At 33.1% G+C, this 21,833-nt stretch overlaps 2 protein-coding genes across 7 annotated transcripts in view; one reads left to right on the plus strand and one right to left on the minus strand.

Annotated features, from left to right (window-relative positions):
* The window catches only part of LOC106066488 (misshapen-like kinase 1), a 122,601-nt gene extending 116,502 nt beyond the window's left edge, over positions 1 to 6,099 (plus strand). For all 5 annotated transcript variants that reach the window (XM_056011730.1, XM_056011731.1, XM_056011732.1 and 2 more), the window contains one exon: positions 1,453 to 6,099. In XM_056011730.1, the coding sequence (XP_055867705.1) occupies positions 1,453 to 1,536 (84 nt within the window). In that variant the 3' untranslated portion in view covers positions 1,537 to 6,099. The remainder of the gene's footprint in view (positions 1 to 1,452) is intronic.
* Positions 6,100 to 6,973: 874 nt separating this feature from the next.
* On the minus strand, positions 6,974 to 21,833 carry LOC106066489 (cysteine protease ATG4B-like). 2 transcript variants are annotated; one of them, XM_013225536.2, is made up of 12 exons: positions 21,741 to 21,833; positions 18,231 to 18,338; positions 17,937 to 18,008; positions 17,266 to 17,364; positions 16,309 to 16,410; positions 15,375 to 15,447; positions 15,064 to 15,143; positions 14,730 to 14,959; positions 14,230 to 14,308; positions 13,565 to 13,713; positions 9,747 to 9,927; positions 6,974 to 9,137 (listed from the first exon to the last, which is right to left on the minus strand). In XM_013225536.2, exons 1-12 carry the CDS (start codon positions 21,766 to 21,768, stop codon positions 9,070 to 9,072), a joined length of 1,269 nt encoding a protein of 422 aa, XP_013080990.2. In that variant the 5' UTR covers positions 21,769 to 21,833; the 3' UTR covers positions 6,974 to 9,069. The 2 variants fall into 2 exon arrangements, with proteins under 2 accessions (XP_013080990.2, XP_055867713.1); XM_056011738.1 differs by lacking the exon at positions 21,741 to 21,833 and adding an exon at positions 19,078 to 19,096.

The following is a 21,833-nucleotide window of genomic DNA, read 5'->3' on the forward strand; positions in this document are numbered from 1 at the left end:
AGTTATTTGCTTTACTGGTCTTTTATATTGCCAGTTATTATGTATATTGGTCTTATTCCTTTTGCCAATTACATATAATAATGGATTTCGTGAGTTAAACGTAACTCTAACGAAAATCTTTATAAAAGAATTATCGATAACCAACTGACCTGTTAAACACAGAAATTCTGTCCTCCGTTAAATAAGAATGAAGTTCCTTTGAAGAGTTTAGAAATTGGTCCCGTCGGAGGTGCCAGATGTAACAACATTTGGATGGTACGATGCGTTGTCATGCCGGGGATTTTACTAGAATTCAATGGTTGACAAAATTGACGATCTAGAATTACAATTGACGATTCTTTGATAAAACAAAACTCTGGAACTTTATTAAATACAACGTAAGTACAGTTATGTACAAATTACAAATCAATGAGCATATTACAAAGGCTTTTCAAACAGAGCTCTTAGAAACGTGACTGTCTATAAGGACATTATTTTATCGACCCCTTTACTTTCTTACTACCGCCAATTCTCTGGCGCTAACTCTTTTCAAAAATGTCTTTGTTTAATTTCAAATCAACCAATAGATTTCAAACATACTAATTACGTCCCTTGGGTAAATCCTGACTTGAATGTCAAGTGTCTAAATTTGAGGATTAAATCCCGAGACTCATGTCGAGGGCTTATATTACTTTCAAAAGTGAAATGTACAAACAATTCTATAATGTAATCTGTGACAAGAGTAATAACTGAAGGGAGGCAACTCAACGAGATATAGGTGTTTATTGACATGAGAACATCACATGTAGAACATCTCCTTGAGCACAGCATCTTCTAGACTTAGGCAGAAATCATTCTCTTTTACTCTACTGTCAACATCCTTTCTAATCTAGTCACTAATAGTGCGCACCTTCTGCACTATCTTGGATGGCAGTGTGCATGTCGGGGTTATAACAATATGTTATTTCTCCCACACCCAATCTCAGATCAGGTTGAAATTTTGCACAATCATTTCTTGTACCTGACAAAACAAGTATCAGAAAAAAAAACAACTATCGATTAATCAACTATTGATAATTAATTACTTTGTTTGGTATCGAACTAGGGAAAAAAATCATACTAGACAGATGAGGCGGTATACTTGAGGAGGGTTGAGCCCGAGTGAATAAGTTTTCTGCATTTAAAAAGCAATTACTGTAACATTGACCCAGATATTCCCTTCTTTCCCCTTTCCCAACTGGTCCAGGCAAGTGATAGGATCTTAGTGTAGTGAGAAAGTTAAAAGCATGAAATTGAGCTAAACAAAAACATTTGGTATAAAGATTTCTAATCCTACAGTTTTATTAATTTTTTTTCTTGTTTAGATTTTCTGTTTCTGAAAATTTAGTAAATAAAGACTTCAGTTTAGTTCCAAACAATGTTTTTTTTTTATCTTTATATAGAGCTAAATATCCAACTTTTTTTCTTTTGCAGGTGTTCTTTTCATCTGTAAGGTCAGGCTCCAACTGCCAGATTTACTTTATGACCTTAAGCAAGCCAGGCCTGGCCAACTGGTGATCTATTTCAATCTAGTCTAGAAAGGAGACTATAGAGATTGGTCAAGACTCATTACACTGTTCCATAAGTTGAAATGTTATTTATGATTGCACTAGTGGATATACTCTTCATGTAGACATTCTGTGCTATCTTTTATAATGTTATTGATTGTTGGTATATTTTTTTAAACTGAGCCCTAGAATGATTTTTTTTTTCGGCTTCTAATTTTGTAGTCATTTATTTGTAAAACACATTTTTCCATCATATTTTTTGTTCATTTGATTCTGTAAATGTTGATTTTGTTTCAACTAAAAAAAACAAAAACTTTTGAGTAACATGTGTGATGATGGTTTTGTTGAGGAATCCACTATTTGTTTTAGGCTCATACCTTATCATACTTTAGGGCTAGAAGGTTATGCACTTCAAATGTCATCAGATGCAGTTTTGTTTAGGTCCATAAGTAGCTATGTATGCAAGGTTAGGGATAAACTTGTAGCTTATATGCAAGGCTGGGGGCTTGTCTTTCATCTCACTAGCAAAATCTATTCATTTTGGTCTTGTGCTGGAACTGTTACCTTATCTTAGTGCTCCCTTAGGCAAAACTTACTTTAAGGAGTGGTTCCTTGTGGCATTGTTGTTGTTTTTTTCTTTCTTTTCATATAAATTTGTGAAAGAAGTGGTGTTTGTATCTATGAGATTATGCCTGTAAATCTCATGTATTTATGCAAATTATGACCTTTGAATATGCATGCATTCTTGCATCCACAGAATAGTGTTAAGCTGTACATAGCTTTGAGGAAGTAGCTCAGAAGCAGTTTGATTGTGGATGAAAGGATTTATGTTGAGCATTTGTGAACATTGGTGCCTGAATTATTTTGGCTAGAGACCTTGATGTGTAAAATATGGAATCTATTTATAATGTAATGACTTGGTGAATCCTGTACACATTTTTAAAATCATTTTTTCTTTTGTTTCATTTATTGGCTTGAGTCGTTGGGAAGGTATTATCTTGTTTTAATAATGGTGCTTTAATTTCATACTTGAAACATGTCATTACTTTTGCCTAGAGTTCAACAAGTGCTTGCTATGCTGAGAAGTGCTGTAGAACAGAATAGGGTTGATACGATTTTGTTTTCAATGGAAAGAGTTAGAATTGTTTTCTATTACATGCATGTGTGTGAGAGTGTCATTTTATAGTGTGAGAGATTGTGTTGACAGACATATTTGAGAAATTGTTCAGCTTTTAGTTTCTTTTATCTTCTAGTGCTAACTCAATAATCAGTGCAGTATATCTATTACACACACACAGCCCATACTGTCACTTGAGTTGATTAGCATTGTTTTTTAATTAGCTGATTTAACTCTAAAAACTTGATCACTTCAAACTTCCTAACACTTGATTATAGCATAGATTTCTTTGCTCAGACGAAATTGTCTTTATCAACAAAATTTGGACCAAATTAGATCAAGTTTTGTGTTCAAGCATTTTCTGGTTGATAATGTTGCAAGTCTAAACAATGTTTGTGGGTTATTGATCTCTCTGCTCAATATGTGTATATATACTGCTTAGTTCATTTCTCTCTTGGTTCATATTTATTGAAGGTTGAAATGGACATTGGTCAGTCATAAACTGGGAAGTACTTATGAGCTCTGAACAACTGCTGAAATACTATATGAATGAGTTTGACAAGACTGCCAGCAGTTTGGTATTTTTGTACAAGTGAATCCTTCTTGTCTGACTTTGGGTTAAACACATTATGACTCTATTAATCTTTTTTATGTAATTGAGTACAAGCCTGTTATGAACTTAAGAAAGAATATTTTTTATAAGAGAGACATCAGATCAAAACAACCTGACATTTGGGGTCAGGAGTCATTCTTAGTCACCCCACATTTCTTCAGTCCATTGCAATGGTCACTAAACTTGTTTACCAGATCACTCTTATGTTGTTCATCTGTTGTATTTTGTTCAGAACAGCTGTTGTTTTATACATGTCCTAATCACATGCCTTTGTAACCTCTCTAATTGGTGTTTTTATCTGGCCACCCTTGCTGGTGACTTCTTTATGCTGATGTGAATCAGCTGAATCAACTCATCTAGTCTCCAAGTTGCTGTGAACACTGTACCATAGTTTGTAACATAATCTTATCTGTCCTGCTTGTAACATACACACCAAGTGGTTTTGTTCTTCTGCATTGCTCCTAAATGTTTCTTGTTCTTTGAATGCATGTTGTTTATAGAATCCTTGATATTTTTATGATTGTATTTATAGACGATGGTGTGAACACAATTTTTATATTCATTAAACTTAAGGTAGGACTTCACTTGGACTTGATGGAAGATTCTGAAATATATATGTACAAACTCTCTACAGACATTATCTAAGAGATTCAAGTTCACCATAACTTAGTGTCGTCATAAGACATTTACTGCATCTCAATACAAAAACTTTCACCATCATTGTTGTTAACTATACCTGCTTTTTTTTAAATACCATATCTTGGTAATAGATGAATCCTACCAACTTGAAGACCCCTTTAAGCATTAGGACAAGTAGAGATGAACACAAAAAAAATGCATGTTATTGTGTATTTTTCTTCCCATCCAACGCACAAAGTCCCTTTATGTTAATACAGTCTTTCCTACAGTGAAAGTGAACTAGTGCTACCATTCAGACTTGTGGAAATGAGATCCTGCTGTATGAAAGTGCTGTATCTAACTGCAGAAATGAGTTATAACTTGCTTTCTCAGACCTTAAGCAAAGTAATGTAGTTCTCTGCTGCTAATGTTTTCTGCTAAATGATGACACTTGCTAAACAAATTTTTAGCACAAAGATGACTCAAGACAAAATAAGTGCATCCCTTGACTGGAAAGTGTTGTTGGATTCTGTTTCTTATCTCCCTTGTTTGCCTCTGTTCTCAGTATTAATTGGTTTGTGAAGTTCATTGGATTGTTTGGTCACATGACACTGGGCATTAATATGAATGGATGAGTAGTGGTGCAAGGGTATAGGCTGGACAAGTCCAGTATTTATTTTTCTATTTAAACAAAAAATCAAAATGTTTGGATGAGGAGATTGAGTCTGGTGAACTGTTGGACTTCCTGTTTTCTAGAGAGAGATTTTTATAATTGTTTTTTCAAAGTGGGTAGATAGAGGTTCATTTTGTGAAGTGTGCATGAGATATAATAATAAGAATTAGTTTGCCCTAAATGTACATTTTTGATGTTATGAATTCCTGCTGGTGAATGAGCTGACTTTATATTGGGTTGACCTTTCTATCACTATATGCAGACATCTGTTTTGATTCAGAAATGTTTGAACAAATTGGGTTCTTGTGCTGAACTTTGTGTTTGTTGCATGCTCTGTCAATGACACTATTTCATTTTGTGTCTGGCTTGAAAGAGTCCAATGACATTTTGACTAGACTCATGTCTGAAGAAGTGCTGCTTGATTATTCTTTAGACATGAACTTTATGAATGGTAATGTTTGTTTTCTGGTTTAAACATCATTTTGTAATATAGTATCATGTAACTTATATATATATATATATATTTATATATATAGTTTTGTATTGGTTGAGTCTACCACATACACATACTATGTGAGTTAGTTCTTATGGTCACAGTGTAACTACTTCAGTACCCAGCTACAATCTATAAATAGTTCAAGGGGAAATAAGGGTACTGACTTATTGTAGCACTATTTTACTAGAGTCTCATCCATTCATTACAGCTTTCTAGTTTGTTTCTAATTATTGCTGTCCCATGTTGTATTTAGATTTATACCAAGCTCAGCTGACATCACAATTGTTTTGATCTTTCCACCGTCTGTGAGCTGCAAGTAACACTCATTGAGTTATTCACTTGGATGTAGTTTGGCTAAATGTTTGGCATTGATAATAGGTCCACCCACCTTTGGTAGCCTTAACACATCACCTTAATCTTGGACTGTTCATTGCTGTGTGATTGGTTTTTGCTTTCAAGTTGACATTGCTATACTAGAGTAGGTGTTCTAGTTGTTTACTGATAGAATTAATGTTCTATGGACTTCAATGGATGTTAAATACTTGTAGAACTGAACATCAAATGTTTCTGTCAACACATCTATATGTTTTATTCTATTTATCTCACCTCTCTGATGAGTTGGTCTATCATTGGGTGCATTGCCATTGGACCTTTGACAATGGCAGTTGTGTGATGAATGCACTACTCTTCAAACTAGGTCCCACTCTAAGCTCCCTGAGTAGTTCCATTATTGTCTAAGTCCATGTATATCATCTAGTAGGCTTTTTGACACATTTATACAGCACAGGTATCAAAATTTTCTGTGACAAACTTTTTTTTAATTATGTGACTTGATCTGAACATGTTCTGTTGCAATCTTTTTATTTTAAAGATAAGTTCATTGTATTGTATTGAAGGGACTGAATGTTTGTATCAAAAGGAGAAATGTCTAGAGAGAAAGCTCAACCTGTCCATGACTTCTCTGATAGTCACAAGTTACATTATTATTAGGGACATTGGAATATAATTTGTGTCATGTTTTTTTTTTCAAATAAAATGTGCAATGATTATAAATAATTTGTTTCTATTGATTACTTTGATGTTTTGGACGTTCCTTTAGAAATGAAATGGCATTGGGTCAGTAAACCATACTTTTTTTTGGTAATTGACTCTAATCAACTGCAACTACAGCAAATACAAGAACAAAATAGGACATTAGAATATAGTAGGACACTAATGTCAATTATAAAATGATCAATAGAAAATTATGTTAACAAATAATTTAAAAAAAAACTTCCTATAGTTAATGGACTCAAATCTCCTTCTGGTAAATGTAAACATAGAGTTGAAGCTAGGTGCTGAAACAAATGATACATACAACAGCACCAGGGACCAAGTTTTTAAGAGAGAAAGTAGTGAATTAAAATGCTACGAAAATAAGGGCATGCGCCGACCGAGGCTCGAACCTGTGACACTGGATTCGACACCACCGCCTAGCGATAACGCACCAAGCGAAACTAGCCTCTAGACCATCGGAATGTCCATTAAAACATTCTTCTGATCCAGAGTCATTTCGCCCGTATGCAAATTACCACCCCAGTGGTCAAAGGTCACAAGCTCCAGCTAGCCCCTCCCCCACCCTCGCAGCATCCGTTCACTAACAACTTTCGATAGAGCCGACACAGACAGCCGTTAGGCATGTATTAGACAAACGATGGCTCTATCTAATTGTTTATCTCTCACAAAGACAAGTGAACAACATATTTTAATTCACTACTTTCTCTCTTAAAAACTTGGTCCCTGGTGCTGTTACACCTTCTGGCTAGTTGGGAGTTACTCTGTTTTGGCAAGGCAGTTCTATAAGGTTCAGTGAAAGAAGCAGTATGTTTTATAAGCTTAAAATACTTTTTGATAAAAAAAAAATATTACTATAAAAAAAAAACATGAAAACTTGTTTTAGTATCTTTTATTATATCTTAGACACAAAAGAACATCTAATACGCATCCACACTTCAAGCAACCATTCCACATTCATGCTATGAGTATTGTTCCCACTATCAATCACACAAGACAAGTAACACCAGCTAGTCACATAAATGTACAAAAGCACATGTGTTACTTGTATAAATTCTATTAGTCTTAACTTTCAGGCTAGCTAGGTGCCAACTTTCCAAGACATAAATTGATACAAAATGGCAAAAAGAGTTCAACAAAGGTTAACATTTTGTTTTTGTACAATATGTAACTAATCACACACAAAATTTATCAACTTCAAGATAGAAGTTCAAATTTTAACAAAGTGAAATAACTCCGACCCTATAGTTAGTGTTTCAGCTGAACTGTAACACTAGTCTCAATTTTTATTCAGAAGCAGTTTCTTTTTTTCCTCAGTTAAATAGAAGTAAATTTAAGAATGGGACAGGGAAGTGTTTAGAAGTAAAAAAAAAAACAATTGCACTTTTGATTTTGGTTCTAAATTTATAATTGTTTAAACCCTTAAAGGATGCATCCCTTTTTGTTATTGTGGGGTAAAGGGGTACTGAACAACTCAACACCGAAAACATTGGTATGAAAAAAAAATGTTTGCCAATATATATATAAATTTCCTTAGGATTTAAAAATTGTGATGAAATTTTATTTTCTAGCACTATTATTGACAAGGTATTGGAATCAACTTGTCCAAACTGGCTAAATCTCCATCAAGTAAGAAAAAAAAAAGTTACACAAAATATATTAACAATTTAATGATTCTAAACTGGTGGCATTTATAGTCAACAACATAATGCTTGCAATGTTTTTCAAAAACTACAAGCGAAGTCTATGTTGTTAAAATAAATCACCCACAGTAGCAAGTACCAATAGGCCTGTGTTCAAGAATAGTGCCCCTTTCCAAGAAACTATAAGGTTGAGATGACAAAAAAAAACACAATATCTTATATGCATCATTATATTTCATAAATTAAATCTTCAAAGTGTTCTTATAAAATCTCAAAGCTTCTACATCTTTATTTAAAGAAACAAGTCTCTATTTCAATAGTCCCTGTGGGTCCACATTAGTTATAGTTCTGGGTGCAATGAACCTATTAGTGCCTTGGTTGCTATGCATCTGACCATCACCAGATAAGAACCACTGCAGCAATAAATAAATATAAAAAAATTCTTAGGTTCTAATAATTTTACTAATAAAGACTTGGTTTATATTATGGCAGTTGAGGATCATGTCATCATTGTACTGTATATGTTTCGGTAAATGATCTGACATGTCTTTATGGTCAGAATCAAATTACCCTAAAATGCCAGTGACCTTAGGACTATTGCTTAGACAAGACTTATCAGCATCAAAGTCCAACCAGTATAGGCCACTGATTTATTGCACAGATATTATTATAGTCTGTTGATCATCAAAACAGAAGCAGAATGAACAAAGTAAAAACATTTAGCCACACAATCCTTCCCTCAAAGCCTGGACACATTATCACATAGGTCTCATTTTATACACATCTCATAACCTACCTCCACACACACACACTACACGCTATCACATAGAGCACCACTTGATACACATACAGGGTGGCCCAAGAGTAGGTTTACAGTGCCGCCCTGAGTGCCAAAGTCTAGAGAGATTGGAAGTATGTTGCAATGATGAAGGAGGACATTTTCAGCATCTGAGAGATTCATTTGTTTATATATATCTTAACAGGTCTAACCAAATTCCCCTCTGTTCTAGTGTCAAATTTTCAATTAGTCTGCGTGATAACTGTAAACCTACTTTTGGGCCACCCTGTGTAATAGGACATACGCAATTTATGACTTCAGTAAATGCTTGTTCTGAATGATTCATTCTCACTTCCAAAAGCCTTAAAACTGTACAAGACACAAACACATAGAGCAAGTTTCATTCTATTTTTGGTCAAATATTAAACCCAGGTCTGGACAAATCAAGAAATCAAAATAAAAAAAGTTGCAAAGGTCTGTCATATTTTCCTACAGGCACACTGCTGTGACATTGACAGATGAAAGCTCGGTGGGTACGTTCAGGTCAGTAGGTCATAGAAACTCAAACTCTTCCTCATCATTATTACTTCCAGTTGAAGAGACCTCATCACAGAAAAGGTCTAGATGTTTGTAAATATAAAAACACAAACTCTGTAAATGACTTTGTAAACTTAAAAAAGTAAAAATAAAATACAAATATGTTTCTTACTTTAGGGTGACTCTTGAGTCCACCCAGCTCTAATGGGTAACTGACATTAGTTGGGAGTAAAGGTGATTGGTCATTGTGCTGGGCACATGAAACCCTCATTAACAGTGGGCCATAGAAACAGATGACCTTTACATCATCTGACCTATACACTGGATGGTTTGAAAGGGGAACTATTTTTCTTACTATTGGCAATTAAAATGATAAAACAATCTAATGACCTAATACACTAAAGTTGGTAGAGTAAAAGAAAAAAATCTAGCCTCAGAAATGCCTATAAGGTTTATTGAATACTAAACAAACTAATACATTTTCAATTAAAAGCCTGCATTAATGGAGAAGGAGGTTGAAAATTTAAATTTAAAAAAAATCTATATGGGCTCAATTAAACCCCTTGCACAAAAAGTTCTAACCAAACTGAAAAAAAAAAAAAATTAAAGTAGGGTTGAAAACCTCAAAGAGGACTGTTTTTTGGGATGTTCAATCGACTTAGTGACATTTCTTAGCAATCAAGATTTCCTACCTGAAAAAGGTGTTGTCTGTGGGGGCTTTTTGGCTTTTTTCACTGGAGCCACCACCTCCTCATAAGACCAAGCCGTAGGTGCCTCTTTACGCAGCTCAAACATTGGTCGAAAACCTTGAACTGGACTACTAAAAACTTGACACCAATTGTTAAAGTCTTCTTCATCCTTGCAGTAGAACCCCTGAGAGTTAAGAAAGAAAGCGTTATAATTGGATTAATACAGTCAGGGAACTGAAGTGTTCAAGGTGATTTTTGAAAATCAAGCTAGTTTATTATTTCACTGGTTTATTTTAGAACAGAGTAATTGCGTAGCAAGGTTGCAGCTGAAAGTTGTTAACAGATGTAGACTGTGAAAAGAAAATCTTAATCGACCACCGGCGTACAATGGTTATGCTTGCCCTGGATGTGGCAAAATATGTAGGAGTGCATAGCCAAGGGAAATATTGCATTCCTCATTAATCTTTAAGACTTAAAGATAAGCCTTATTAGTTTAAAAAGACAGAATTAAGAAGTTTCCATAAGTTTTCCATACACTTCTTAATTCTGTCTTTTTTTTTAAATTAATAAGGCTTATCTTTGATTCAAAAGATTAATGAGGAATAGCTTAGATGGCTCAAGATGAAGTGAAAAGACGTAGATTATAGAGGGAAAGCATTAATGGTTTTGGGGCCTCAGAGACTGAAGTAAATGTATTGAAATTAAATTGTATTGTATATTTATGAAGTATGTTTATCATCATTGTGATCCCAAGACCTAGAATAAATGTTTTGTATTTATTTGAATTGATATTTTAAAGTAGTATCTCCAGTATCACAATATTGTTTGAATGATCAGAAATTGTCCTGAAGAGAGAACTATACAAAATTGAAACATTTCAAACTAAAATCTATGCAAATGCATCGTCTGATCAACACAAACCCATCGTGACAATTGGCACCTTTGATAAAAAAAGAAAGAAAAAAGTGTTTTTCATTGTATCATCCAAAGTCTTTAATCAACAAGGCAACATTCTTTAAATTGGAATCAGAAGTCTACTGTGAGATATGGTCAGTAAATACTCACATCATTTCTCTATCTGAAGGTGAAAGTCTAGATTTAAAATTGAATCAGCCATTTTGATTCTCTATTAAATTGAAACAGTGGACAAGACCAGAAGTATTTCAGTGGCATTCGTTTACATTTGTCTTCAGTAGACATAACACATCTACTGTGAAAATAATTTTTCTTGCCTGGCACGGCAAATATAATATAAATATTATTCAACAATATAAGTCTCCAGTAGCACTGTGAAATAAAGTTTATAGGCCTGACATGGCATCATAACAAATATTATTATAACTATTGTATGCCTCTTGTATTACTTCTACAGCGACATAAATATCATCTATGCCTGACACAGCGATATAAAATAAAACATAGATTTTATTCTATTACTCAAGCAAAGGAATTAATTTGACATGGCTTCAAGAATACTGAGACTAAAAGAGATCCTTGCTTTAGCAAAGGACATCTGCATTCCTCAACATATAGATTTTATTCTATTACTCAAGCAAAGGAATTAATTTGACATGGCTTCAAGAATACTGAGACTGAAAGAGATCCTTGCTTTAGCAAAGGCCATCTGCATTCCTCAACATGAATTAAGAACATAGAGTCCAAAGAAATGAAAAGAGGATGAACAAAAGGAAAAAGAAGAATGAAAGAAACCAAATTGGAAGAAAAAAGAACAGATTTAGAAAAACAAAGGCTACAAGAGATACAAAAAGATTTTTGAATCACAATTAGATGAAATTTGGCTTATAAAAGATGATGAAGAAAGGATGAGGCAGTACAAAATTATGCAGTATGTTCATATTGAAGCAGAAGAAAAAATATAGATTACTTCTCAAATGAAATCATGAAGCCACAATATGTGAGAGATGAAAGTAACCTGATGCTAAGGAAACAAAAGAAAATACAACTGAGGTAAATGAAAGTACAAATGAAAGTCAAGAATGCAATGTCCTCATAGACAAAAAAGTCAAAGGAATCAAATGAAGATATGACTGAACTACAAGAATTGAAAAATGACAAATTCAAAGATGAACAAAAGAATTGATAAAACATTGACAAGAATTTACCAGAAGGCACAATCACACAAGATTTAAAAACTAGACAATTAACAATATTTAAAAAATGAACTTTTCATCAATGTAGTAATGCAATACGATCTATAGGGGGATGATATAAATGTCATCTGTTTCTGTGGCCCATGGTTAACAATGGTGTCATGTGGCCAGCAAAACCACCAAAAGCCTTTACTTTTCCCCAACTAATGTCCGGTACCCTTTAGAGTGGACTCAGAGAAAATAAAAATGTCAGTCTTCACCAGGATTTTAACCTAGGGGCCCCGGGTTCAGAAGCTAAGTGTTTTACCACTCAGCCACCACTACTCCCATATTAGTTTTCTGATGAATGGCTCATGTACACAATTTATGTCTTGCTAAAGTATAACTGTAAGTGTTGATCTGTTTGTTAGGATGGGCCTGGAGTGTCCATCCTACTCCGAATGAATGCCTGGCATTAACCGATGTAAATAAAAATCTCAAGGCCATGCCCTCTTTAGCGTTCAGCCAACCAAACCAAACAAAAAAACTGGTCAATAACTAAACTTCAGATTTAAAGGAAAAGGAACAATTTATTTCTTAATAAGGATATTATAAATAATAGTATAGATGTAGCGTTGTTTCCAAAGGTCTTGCTAATGATCACCTTTCAAAGATTAAAACCTCAAGATGAAAACAATGGAAACATGTAGATGCTATGCAAAAAAATACCTTCAATGCCATAGAATTCATTATCATTTGTTAGACAAAGTGTGTCACACCACATATTGGGCTACATTCATATACACCAAAAAGATAAGAACTAGGTACTGGGCTGTTTAATAGTCCAGGTTTCAACTAAATAAAGAAGCATCTACGGCTTCATCTTATTAATACATAATATCTCTAAGCTTTCTACACTCTTTAACTCTTTATGACAGGTTAATCAGCAGACTAATTTAAAATAATAGACAAGAAGATTAGTTTAGGCAAGGTCAAACAAGGTTATTCATTCTTTTCTGTCATTTTTGAACACCAACAAAACAATAGAACATGACAAGACACTTCAGAAAATCATATTAAATTATTAGTGCAATTAGTAAGGGTGGTGTGTCATTTGTGAATTTAAATTAGAAAATACCATTGAGGACTAAGCAGATAGTTTAAAGTAACTTAAAGAGCTTTTGGAGATTAAATGAATCCTATTGATGTGGTATGTAGATCAGAGGTAAATAGATGATGATCCTAACCAATTTCATTGAAAAGTTAGACAGACATGGGAGAAAACTCTTAAATCAATAATACCTTACATTAGGATTTTTCCCAAATGCCATGGTCCTTTCAAAACCGATCATGAATCTAGATCTATACCTAGTTCTCTAGCCAAACTTTCATTTCTTTCTTTTTTTTTTTTTACTCTAAAAAATTACAGCGGTCAAACTAGAGTTTTCCAAGTGTGCCCAATAAGCTAGTAATTCTTTTCTCAGCAATATACATTAACTGTTAAATTTCTAGGAAAATCGTTAGAGCTGTTTTTTGAGATCCATGTCAAGGTTCCACCCAAATCCCTCCATGAAGTTCTGACTTGAATAAAGGTATTGTTAAAAAAAAAAGAGGGAACAGGATTCCAAGAGAGATGAAACCAAACATATGTCATCAGTTTCCTACATCTATTGATGCTGAAAGGAACATGTTTTGATGCTGAAAGGAACATGTTTTAATGCTGTCACTCACCAGGGCAATAGATGGATCAAGTTTAGAGAAAATCATCCTAGAGGGAGGGGTGCTACAATGGTAACTGACATCCACTGCCTGACGTTCCCTATCCTCCAGATCGACAACATTCTGGTTTGTGTGAGGGTCAAGGTAGTAAAGTTCATCGTCTGTTGATTAAAATCATATTTGAATAAATAGACTGGGATACAAGTAGAATGACGGGATGACAGAAGTTTTGTTTGCTTTACATGGTTCAGATGTTCCTTCAGAATTGAATAATTGAGGATTATTTCATCTAGCCCAAACCTCCAGCAAGATGGCGGGGATGGTGGCAGGCAGGGTTTAAACCGGAGACCTTCAAGATGACAGTCTACAGTGCATACCACATGGCCAGACAGCCATTCATTTTAGAAAGTAAATTACAAATACAATAAAAATCATGAATGAAAATGATTGGTATAAGTATTTTTTTTTATGCCACAATAATATATGTATATATCTTAATGTCTTTTTGGTTATTGTTTTTTACTATTTTTTTAAATAAAAATAAAAAGTGAACAATTTAAGTAAATCTCCCAGCCCAGTGCGAGAAGCAATAAGCTAATGGAGTATAATAGGACTAAAATGATTGGTGGCACCCAACTCCCTCTCTCTTAACTTCCTCCAATGTCTAAATGTCTCACCTGCGTAGCCAATAAACCAGTGAGCATGATTAGGTTTGCCTCCAATGATACCAACAGATTGACGAAGAGTGAAACATTTCTAAAAAAAAAAAAAAAAAAAAAACAATTCAGATCAATAAATTAATAAGAACTAGTATTTTCTTTAACCTTATCCTCTAGAGAAAACAATAGCCCACTCTAATATGGTTGATAAATATTTTTCGGAACATTTTTTCTTTAGTTAGCAATTAAAAAATGTCAGCTCTAAGTCTGGGAGAGAAAATGAAGCACAGAAGTATCAAGTCAAATTTCCACCTCTGTTCTTTTAAATGTGGGTAGCAAACATTTGAACTCAATGTTACTATTAATGAAATCTAATATATAAAACAAAAACTGTCTTCAAAAATTGACATTTCAGCCAGGTCTGAATAGTCCATTAGACCCAAATTGTTTGTTTTTCTATAAATCTTAAAACCATGAAGAAAATTTAAGGAAACAGTTTCTCCAATTTAATATCTTACTTTTAAAGACTCAAAATAGATTGGATTAATGTCAGTCAATCCAAGGCGCAGAGGAATGATCAACAATAAAGGTTTCCAGGCGACGACTGGACCTGGCTTGGGTGGACCAGCTTTATGACTGGGGTCAGCGTTGACAAAGTCAGAGAAGTGAATATTGTTTCCTAAGTCTAAACCCTCCTCACTGGGCTGCTGAGATGTGCTAGGCTTGGCTGAGGTCTTGCATAAAGAACCTAGGATTATACAACATAAAGGTTTTAGTGCTAGACGAGATTCAGATGAAAAACAAGAACTAACAGGAATAAAATAAACAACAAAAGGAGTTATAAATACTTACGTATTTCATCTAATATTACAACATTATCTAAAGCTACATGAATGGCCAGGTCACTCCAGTTGTCATACACAGATATACGTCTGTTAGGAAATAAAGAAAAAGTTATTTATAACATGTTTGGGAGGCTTAAATTGAATAGATAGGTCTAGGTTTGGTTTTATCTTGACTTTAAAACAGGTCTGTGTTTGGTTTCTATCATTTAGACAGGTCTTTATTTCAACAAACAAATTTGAATTAAATTAGAAATAAGTATCAATTTATCTCTACAGTAGCATGGGTAGAAGAAGGAAGTGTCTAAACCAATGACTTACTTTAACACTTGAGCTATTGTGTTGGGTCCAAACCACTGACCAATGGCTTTCCCTTCAGCTTCCCCCATAGAAGCTGCACAAATGAGAAAACAAAAGTTTTGTCACTCAAATGAAGGAAAAAAAGAATTACTTTTTCTTATTCACCTTGAATATTTTGTCTATTGGTGACAGAGCAATACAGCCAGAAACAGCTGAACTCAAAGCTAGGAGTTTGAATACTAACAAAGCTTGTGATGAGGTAAGGGAGTTAATAAATATGCTGAAAACATAACACCCTCTACAGAACTGAAGAAAAATCTACATGAACATACAGATCTTAACAGATCTTGAATAAAAATTTACTTTTCAATGCTTACAAACATTATCAGAATGTCTCTAACAAGAAGATTCACAATTTGTGATAAAACTGTTATATAACTAGCATAATAATAACATTTCAATAGTTATCAAAAGCCACCTATAACAGTACATTTTTTGGGGTAAGTTTTTAACTTGGATGATGTCCCAACAGTTCCATGGACTAAGGGATAGGTGAAGGTGACTAACAGAAACCACATTGCTCTTTAGTGTTCATTTTCTTTTTACAAAAAAAAAAAAAAAATAAATCCTTCAAGGAACATAGAAAACATAATGTCTATCTGCAGAGAGTAAAAAAGTAAATTTAGATTACAAAAATAATGAGACTTACATAGAAATTCTAAACCTGCAGTAAATAGTTTGAAAATAAGGAAGGAGAGGAGTTTAATGTCACTAAAGAAAAAAAAAAATATTGTTGTAATAGGAATGGTCCCTTAAAAAAGTTAAAAATACATTTTAAAAATTCTAGCACTGACCTATATGATAAATGTACTTTACTTCTCGCATTGACCTAAGAAATGGAATATATTTCTTGCAGTGACTTATCTGAGAAATGGAATATAATTCTTGCACTGACCTATCTGATGAATGGAATAGATGGCACACTTCTTATCTTCAAACATTTTCAATATTTTCCAGTACTTGTCATCTTGGACATCATAAGGCTTCCACCTCCAACCTGAAACACAATACAGTCAAATCTTAATCCTCAAAGCAAGCAAGCAGCACAACAGACGCCCTTTACAACTTTGGTGGTATACATAAAGATAAGACAAATGGAAAAGAAAACCGTTGAAAAGTCTAGAGTTTACATTTTTTTGGCACCCCAGGTATTATGGTAAGAATTTGTATGAGTAAATGACCTTATGTAAAGCTTTGTTAGACTTAATGTTTTATTATTTCATCAAGTCTGATGCTACAGCTGTGTGAATGTACTTTCAAATTGTACCTTTTTATTTTAAAAATTATTATTGAACCTTGTTTTGAAACTTTTTTCAGAAATTCTGATAATAAAGATTTATGTACATCTTGTTATTAAATAAAGTCTAATTTTTACAATAAAAAAATGTTTTCTCTTATTTTGTTGGAGAGAAATAAGAGCAATCGATAGAATTTAGACTGGTTTGTAGCCTTGTGCTACACTAGGTATAAAAGTAGCATGCATATTTTTTTTACTGACCCTAAATTTCCCACAGACATTTCAGCATGACCCCCATCTTTCAACTAATAAAAGGATTTGAATTATAAACATAATATCAATAGATTCTGAGTCTTCAGATTTCAATACAGTAAATCTATTTCTGGGATGACCTTCACTGCTAAATAACTCACAATTTAAATAATTCAAATAACTGACATTGTCTGGAGAGATTTTTACGCAATTTCACTATTAGTAGTTACCTCTAGCCTGTAAGGTAACTAAGTACTCAAAAGATCTTACTTCTCTGTTTGTTAGACCATTGTATCCTCATTTTAAATTTGGGGAAAAAGAATGAACTAATTTAAAACTATAAAGCCTGAAAAAAAAAAGTACCTCGTCCAAGATGTCGAAGTATCAACGTATGTGCCAACATCATCTGTCCACATCGCAGCATACAACCCCAGCCTTGATCAGATGATGGACCAGTGCCTCCTTTGAACACAAAGATCTAAGATTAGATTTTATAGTTTCACCTCTTAAAAAAAAAAAGAATGAAAGAAAAAAGAAATTGTGAAGAAGGGGTACAGAATAAAGTTATTTTTCTCTACCATTTCATCCAGTACATTTCAATCTGCTCCCTATAAAGCCTTCAGCCTCACTAAATGTAGCCCTTAACTTAACTTTTCAATACATTTTCTGCCTATGTTGTTATCTTCAGAAACTGCATAACATGGTTGTTTACATCTTTTGTAAGTGTGATCAATCCAGTTATTTTTTTATTACACCACTTCAGTAATTGCACAAGCTTTTGGCTTGGAGTCTACAATATGTTACATGAAAATTAACCTCACACTCAAATATCTAGTTTCGCTTTTTTTTTGCTCAAACTATTTAAGACTTGACTTCTTTTGCACAATAGACTAGCAATAAAGAAACAAGTTAAAAAAAAAGACTTCACACAAAATCTCTCAAATTCAAATTTGTGACAATGTTCAAACACACTTAACTTGTAACTTATTAGAAAAGAAAAGGTTTTAAAAAAGGCAAAGAGAAATGTCACTGACCTATATTTGGGAAGCCTCTCCTGTAAGTTATCCAGAGTCTAGACTTGATATCATGTTTCAAATCATCTCTTTCTGTCAAACACAGATTTTGTTTTATATATATATGTCTTTGATTATTTACCTCAACTATTCAACAACATATTTATCTATTTTTATTAACAAAATGAATGACGAGATTATAGATCTATAGACATTATTAATTTTGTAGCATATCCTAATAACATTCAAATTGAAATTCTTTTATACAATTTTAATATTAGAATTTTTTTAATATGAAGAAAAATGAGTTAGTACCTTCACGGGTATTGTACTTCTGTCCAAGTATGTAGGCAGGGCCTTTTGTTATTGGAAAATCCTCAAATTCCAGGGGACCACTTTCATATGTAAAAGTGCTAAAATTCACTGAAAAATAAATTTTTAAATATGTTTGTTTTCTTTCATTTACAAACTTAGCAACTAGGGCAGAGCAAAATTAGAATCTTATTTTTTACACTCAATGATTTGTATAGCCATAGAAGTAGGTGGTACTGAGACCCTCTATATTCTCCCAAATGATTGTATTTAAACAATATATATATTCTTTTTTGCATTTCAAGTTGATAGGAGTTCATATATTCATTAATAATACCTAAGAGAGTATTAGTTAACTAAGTAGATTCTAGATCATCAGATGTCAACATGGGTATCACAGTGAAACTTAGTATGATGTAATATATATTTCTAATAGAAGATCTGTGAGGTTTGCAAGCGCAAGAGGAGAAAAAACAATGAGACTCAAGATTCAATAAAAAGGTTTAATAATAATGCAAGCCTAAAGAAATCAAAATCAGGACATTCTGAGCTCTGGCTTTGATAATAACAATGTCATTAAGTCCAAAGAGTAAGGATAAGTGCAGTATAGTATGCAGTCCCAAGTCTAATTATATCACTTGCAAAAAAAAAAAAAAAAAGCTTTTTGTCATTTGTCTGATCGGTGAAAATTCAGTTTCTCTGCTGCTAAAATGTAGGGGAATTGGTGTGTGTAAGCACTTTCCAACAGATTTTCCTCAGATTCCAATAGCTACCATGAAATTTTCTCTATTCAAGTTAGTAAAGGTAAACTGATGCCTAAACATAAACTCATCTTTCAAGCCTTACTTACTCTTTTAAGTTCACAAAAGAAAAAGCTCTTTAGCATATTATCTATACTGGATACACCCTATTCTATTTCTATACTGACCATTAATATAAAGACTACAATACTATACTAATACTAGACTTAGACTAGATTATAGATATTGACTAGACTCTAGAATTACTCTAGATTATAGATTAATCTAGATACTATAATATCTAGAATCTAGCTAGTCTAGATATAGAATCTAGTGCACACTGAGTGAATCAAAGTTATAGAATCTATCTAGAATTCTAGTGAGTCAAGTTACAGTCACAATCAATATAACACACATAACACAGTGACACACATAGTCTAGATCTAGACTCTATATTATAGTATACTAGAAAACTGAATTAGAGAAGTAGCTTTCTGGATCTAGAACCAGAATCTATATTATTAATATTAGATCTAGTTGCGTCGAGCGCTTAATTTTTGGTTGTTGTTTTTAATAAATGCACATAAAATACATTGTATTTTGGCAATAAAAATACCCAGTTGGTAGTCAAGTAATTCTAATAATTAATTAATGAATGACTATCAGTATTTGTTTTAGATCTATCAGATTCATATGACTATGACTTATTATTTATACTTATTTTGTATCATTCGTCCAAGAAAATCTAGCTCCAGATCTATTTCATTTTAGATTAGGCTATAGTTTTTTTTTTTGGTCATTTTATTTAGGCTACAATATTACCGAGATGAACTTTTTCTTTGTTTCCCACGAGACATGTATGCCTATAGCCTAGTCCTTTCGATAATAATAATAAAAAAACGATTAGAAATGCGTAGCTTGGAGTGTCAAAACTGTATTAGGCCTCCTATTTTTATTTTTATTTCATGCAATTTAGTATATCGTAACAAATACGCATTTAGAGGAACGGTAGACAGGTCTTCATCCAGATTTAGTGTAAATAAACCAAACACAGAAACACTGAAAGATTGTATTTTTGGAATTTAGATTCTAATTTTTTGAAAAAATGTGGCATTTTATAGGGTGGTTGAAAAAAATAACTTTTGTGACGATCTCTTATTCGGGAAAATTGTATCCAATATATCAGATAGTCAGAAAATGGATGAAGTTTTTACACATCTAATCAAATAGAGTGTACGAAAGTTTTACACCCATTGCAAGGGACTGACGGAGTAAATCTCTTCTTTGGCATCATCATGGATTTCTCCACATTGCACCATGCGCAAAAATGATGCGCGACGGCACTTCGACTCTCTTTGGCTTTGTAAAAAACTCGAAGCTGGTGTTCCATTAGTATAGTTCCATGATTAAACGAAATAATTTATAGTACGCGTTTCATGAATGAATATAGATCTAGGCCTATCTCAACTCTGCTTCGCAGCTCTCGTAAACGAATGTAGCTTTAGAAAACCAAATTTGAATGTTTATTTGATCAAAATATGAAATGAATGGACTTTAATTAATATGTTAATGTGTTAAAGTATAAAACTATCTGTGCGTTAGAAGTTTTATCATATTAGAGTTGAATTAGAGTTTTAGATCTAGGGATGGGATTATAAAGTAAACAATTAAACGAATTAATATTTAGTATGCGATTCATTACGGTATTGTCTAATGAAAGAATGTTCGTCAGGAAATCTGTAGTCACAGATATCAGGAACTAATTTATGTAAAAAATGCTTTTGAAACACAAAATTGAAGGTTAATTTTAGTATATAATGAAATCAATGGATCTTCTTTTGTATTTTCATGTGTCAAAGTAAAAAACTATCTGCGCAAAGTGTATTTCTTAAAATTAGATCTAGGTCTAAATCCTTTCTATCTTTTCTCATGTCAACATTGTAGACGTGGCCTAGATCCATAAAATACTGTAGCTGTAATAGAGTCGGACAACTATATTTTTTTTGAGGGTCTTAAGTTTGTTTTAGGGCTACAATACATACACTACGGTCTAAGTTGGTACCCAAGGAACATTCCTGCCTAGTTTTATCAAGATTGGTCAAGCGGTTTTGATGTCTATAAGTAACATCCATCCATACATACATACACCACACATTCTACTTTATTTATAATATAGATATTAATATTATTCATTATTATATATTATATATAGTCTAGATTCTAGATCTAGTATAAACTATATTAACTAGATAGATATAATAATAATATTTTAATAGTCCACAGACACAGAGTAGCGAGAGTGAGACAGTCAGACACTGAGTTAATTGAGTTGACTATGAGTAGTGTAATTGTATGAGTATCAGTATCAGTACTATGAGACTTGGGAACTTGAGTGAGAGAGTACTGTCTGTAGACTTAGACTGTAGAAGACAGTGTTACTTTTGTAGATGTAGTAGAGTATTGTTACTAAAGTTAGTGTAGAGACTAGAGTCAGTGTTGAGTGTAGACAACACACAAGACACTTTTCTTTAAGTCAAATTAAGTTTAAGACTTTTTACTACTACTTTTAACTTTACTTTAGTAAAAAGGTTAGACAGTATTTCATTTTTTACCAAAATATTTCTCATACTTTAAAATAACTTTTATAGTTTCTAAAAAACCTATTCTAGATGTATTGTAGAATTGTATTTCTAATACAGATCTATGTCCTAAGTTACTAAGTTATGCCTAGAATGTATTTTGAATTAGATATAGCTCTCAAATAAAATAATACCAAGTCCAAGAGAACTCTCGTACTCCATTTCCTGAAGGAATCAAAACATTGTTACTGAGCATGCGTCGACCTGCAGCTGTTTCCTTTTCGATG

Source organism: Biomphalaria glabrata, chromosome 15 (genome assembly GCF_947242115.1).
Source record: "Biomphalaria glabrata chromosome 15, xgBioGlab47.1, whole genome shotgun sequence".
NCBI classification, from domain to species: domain Eukaryota; kingdom Metazoa; phylum Mollusca; class Gastropoda; family Planorbidae; genus Biomphalaria; species Biomphalaria glabrata.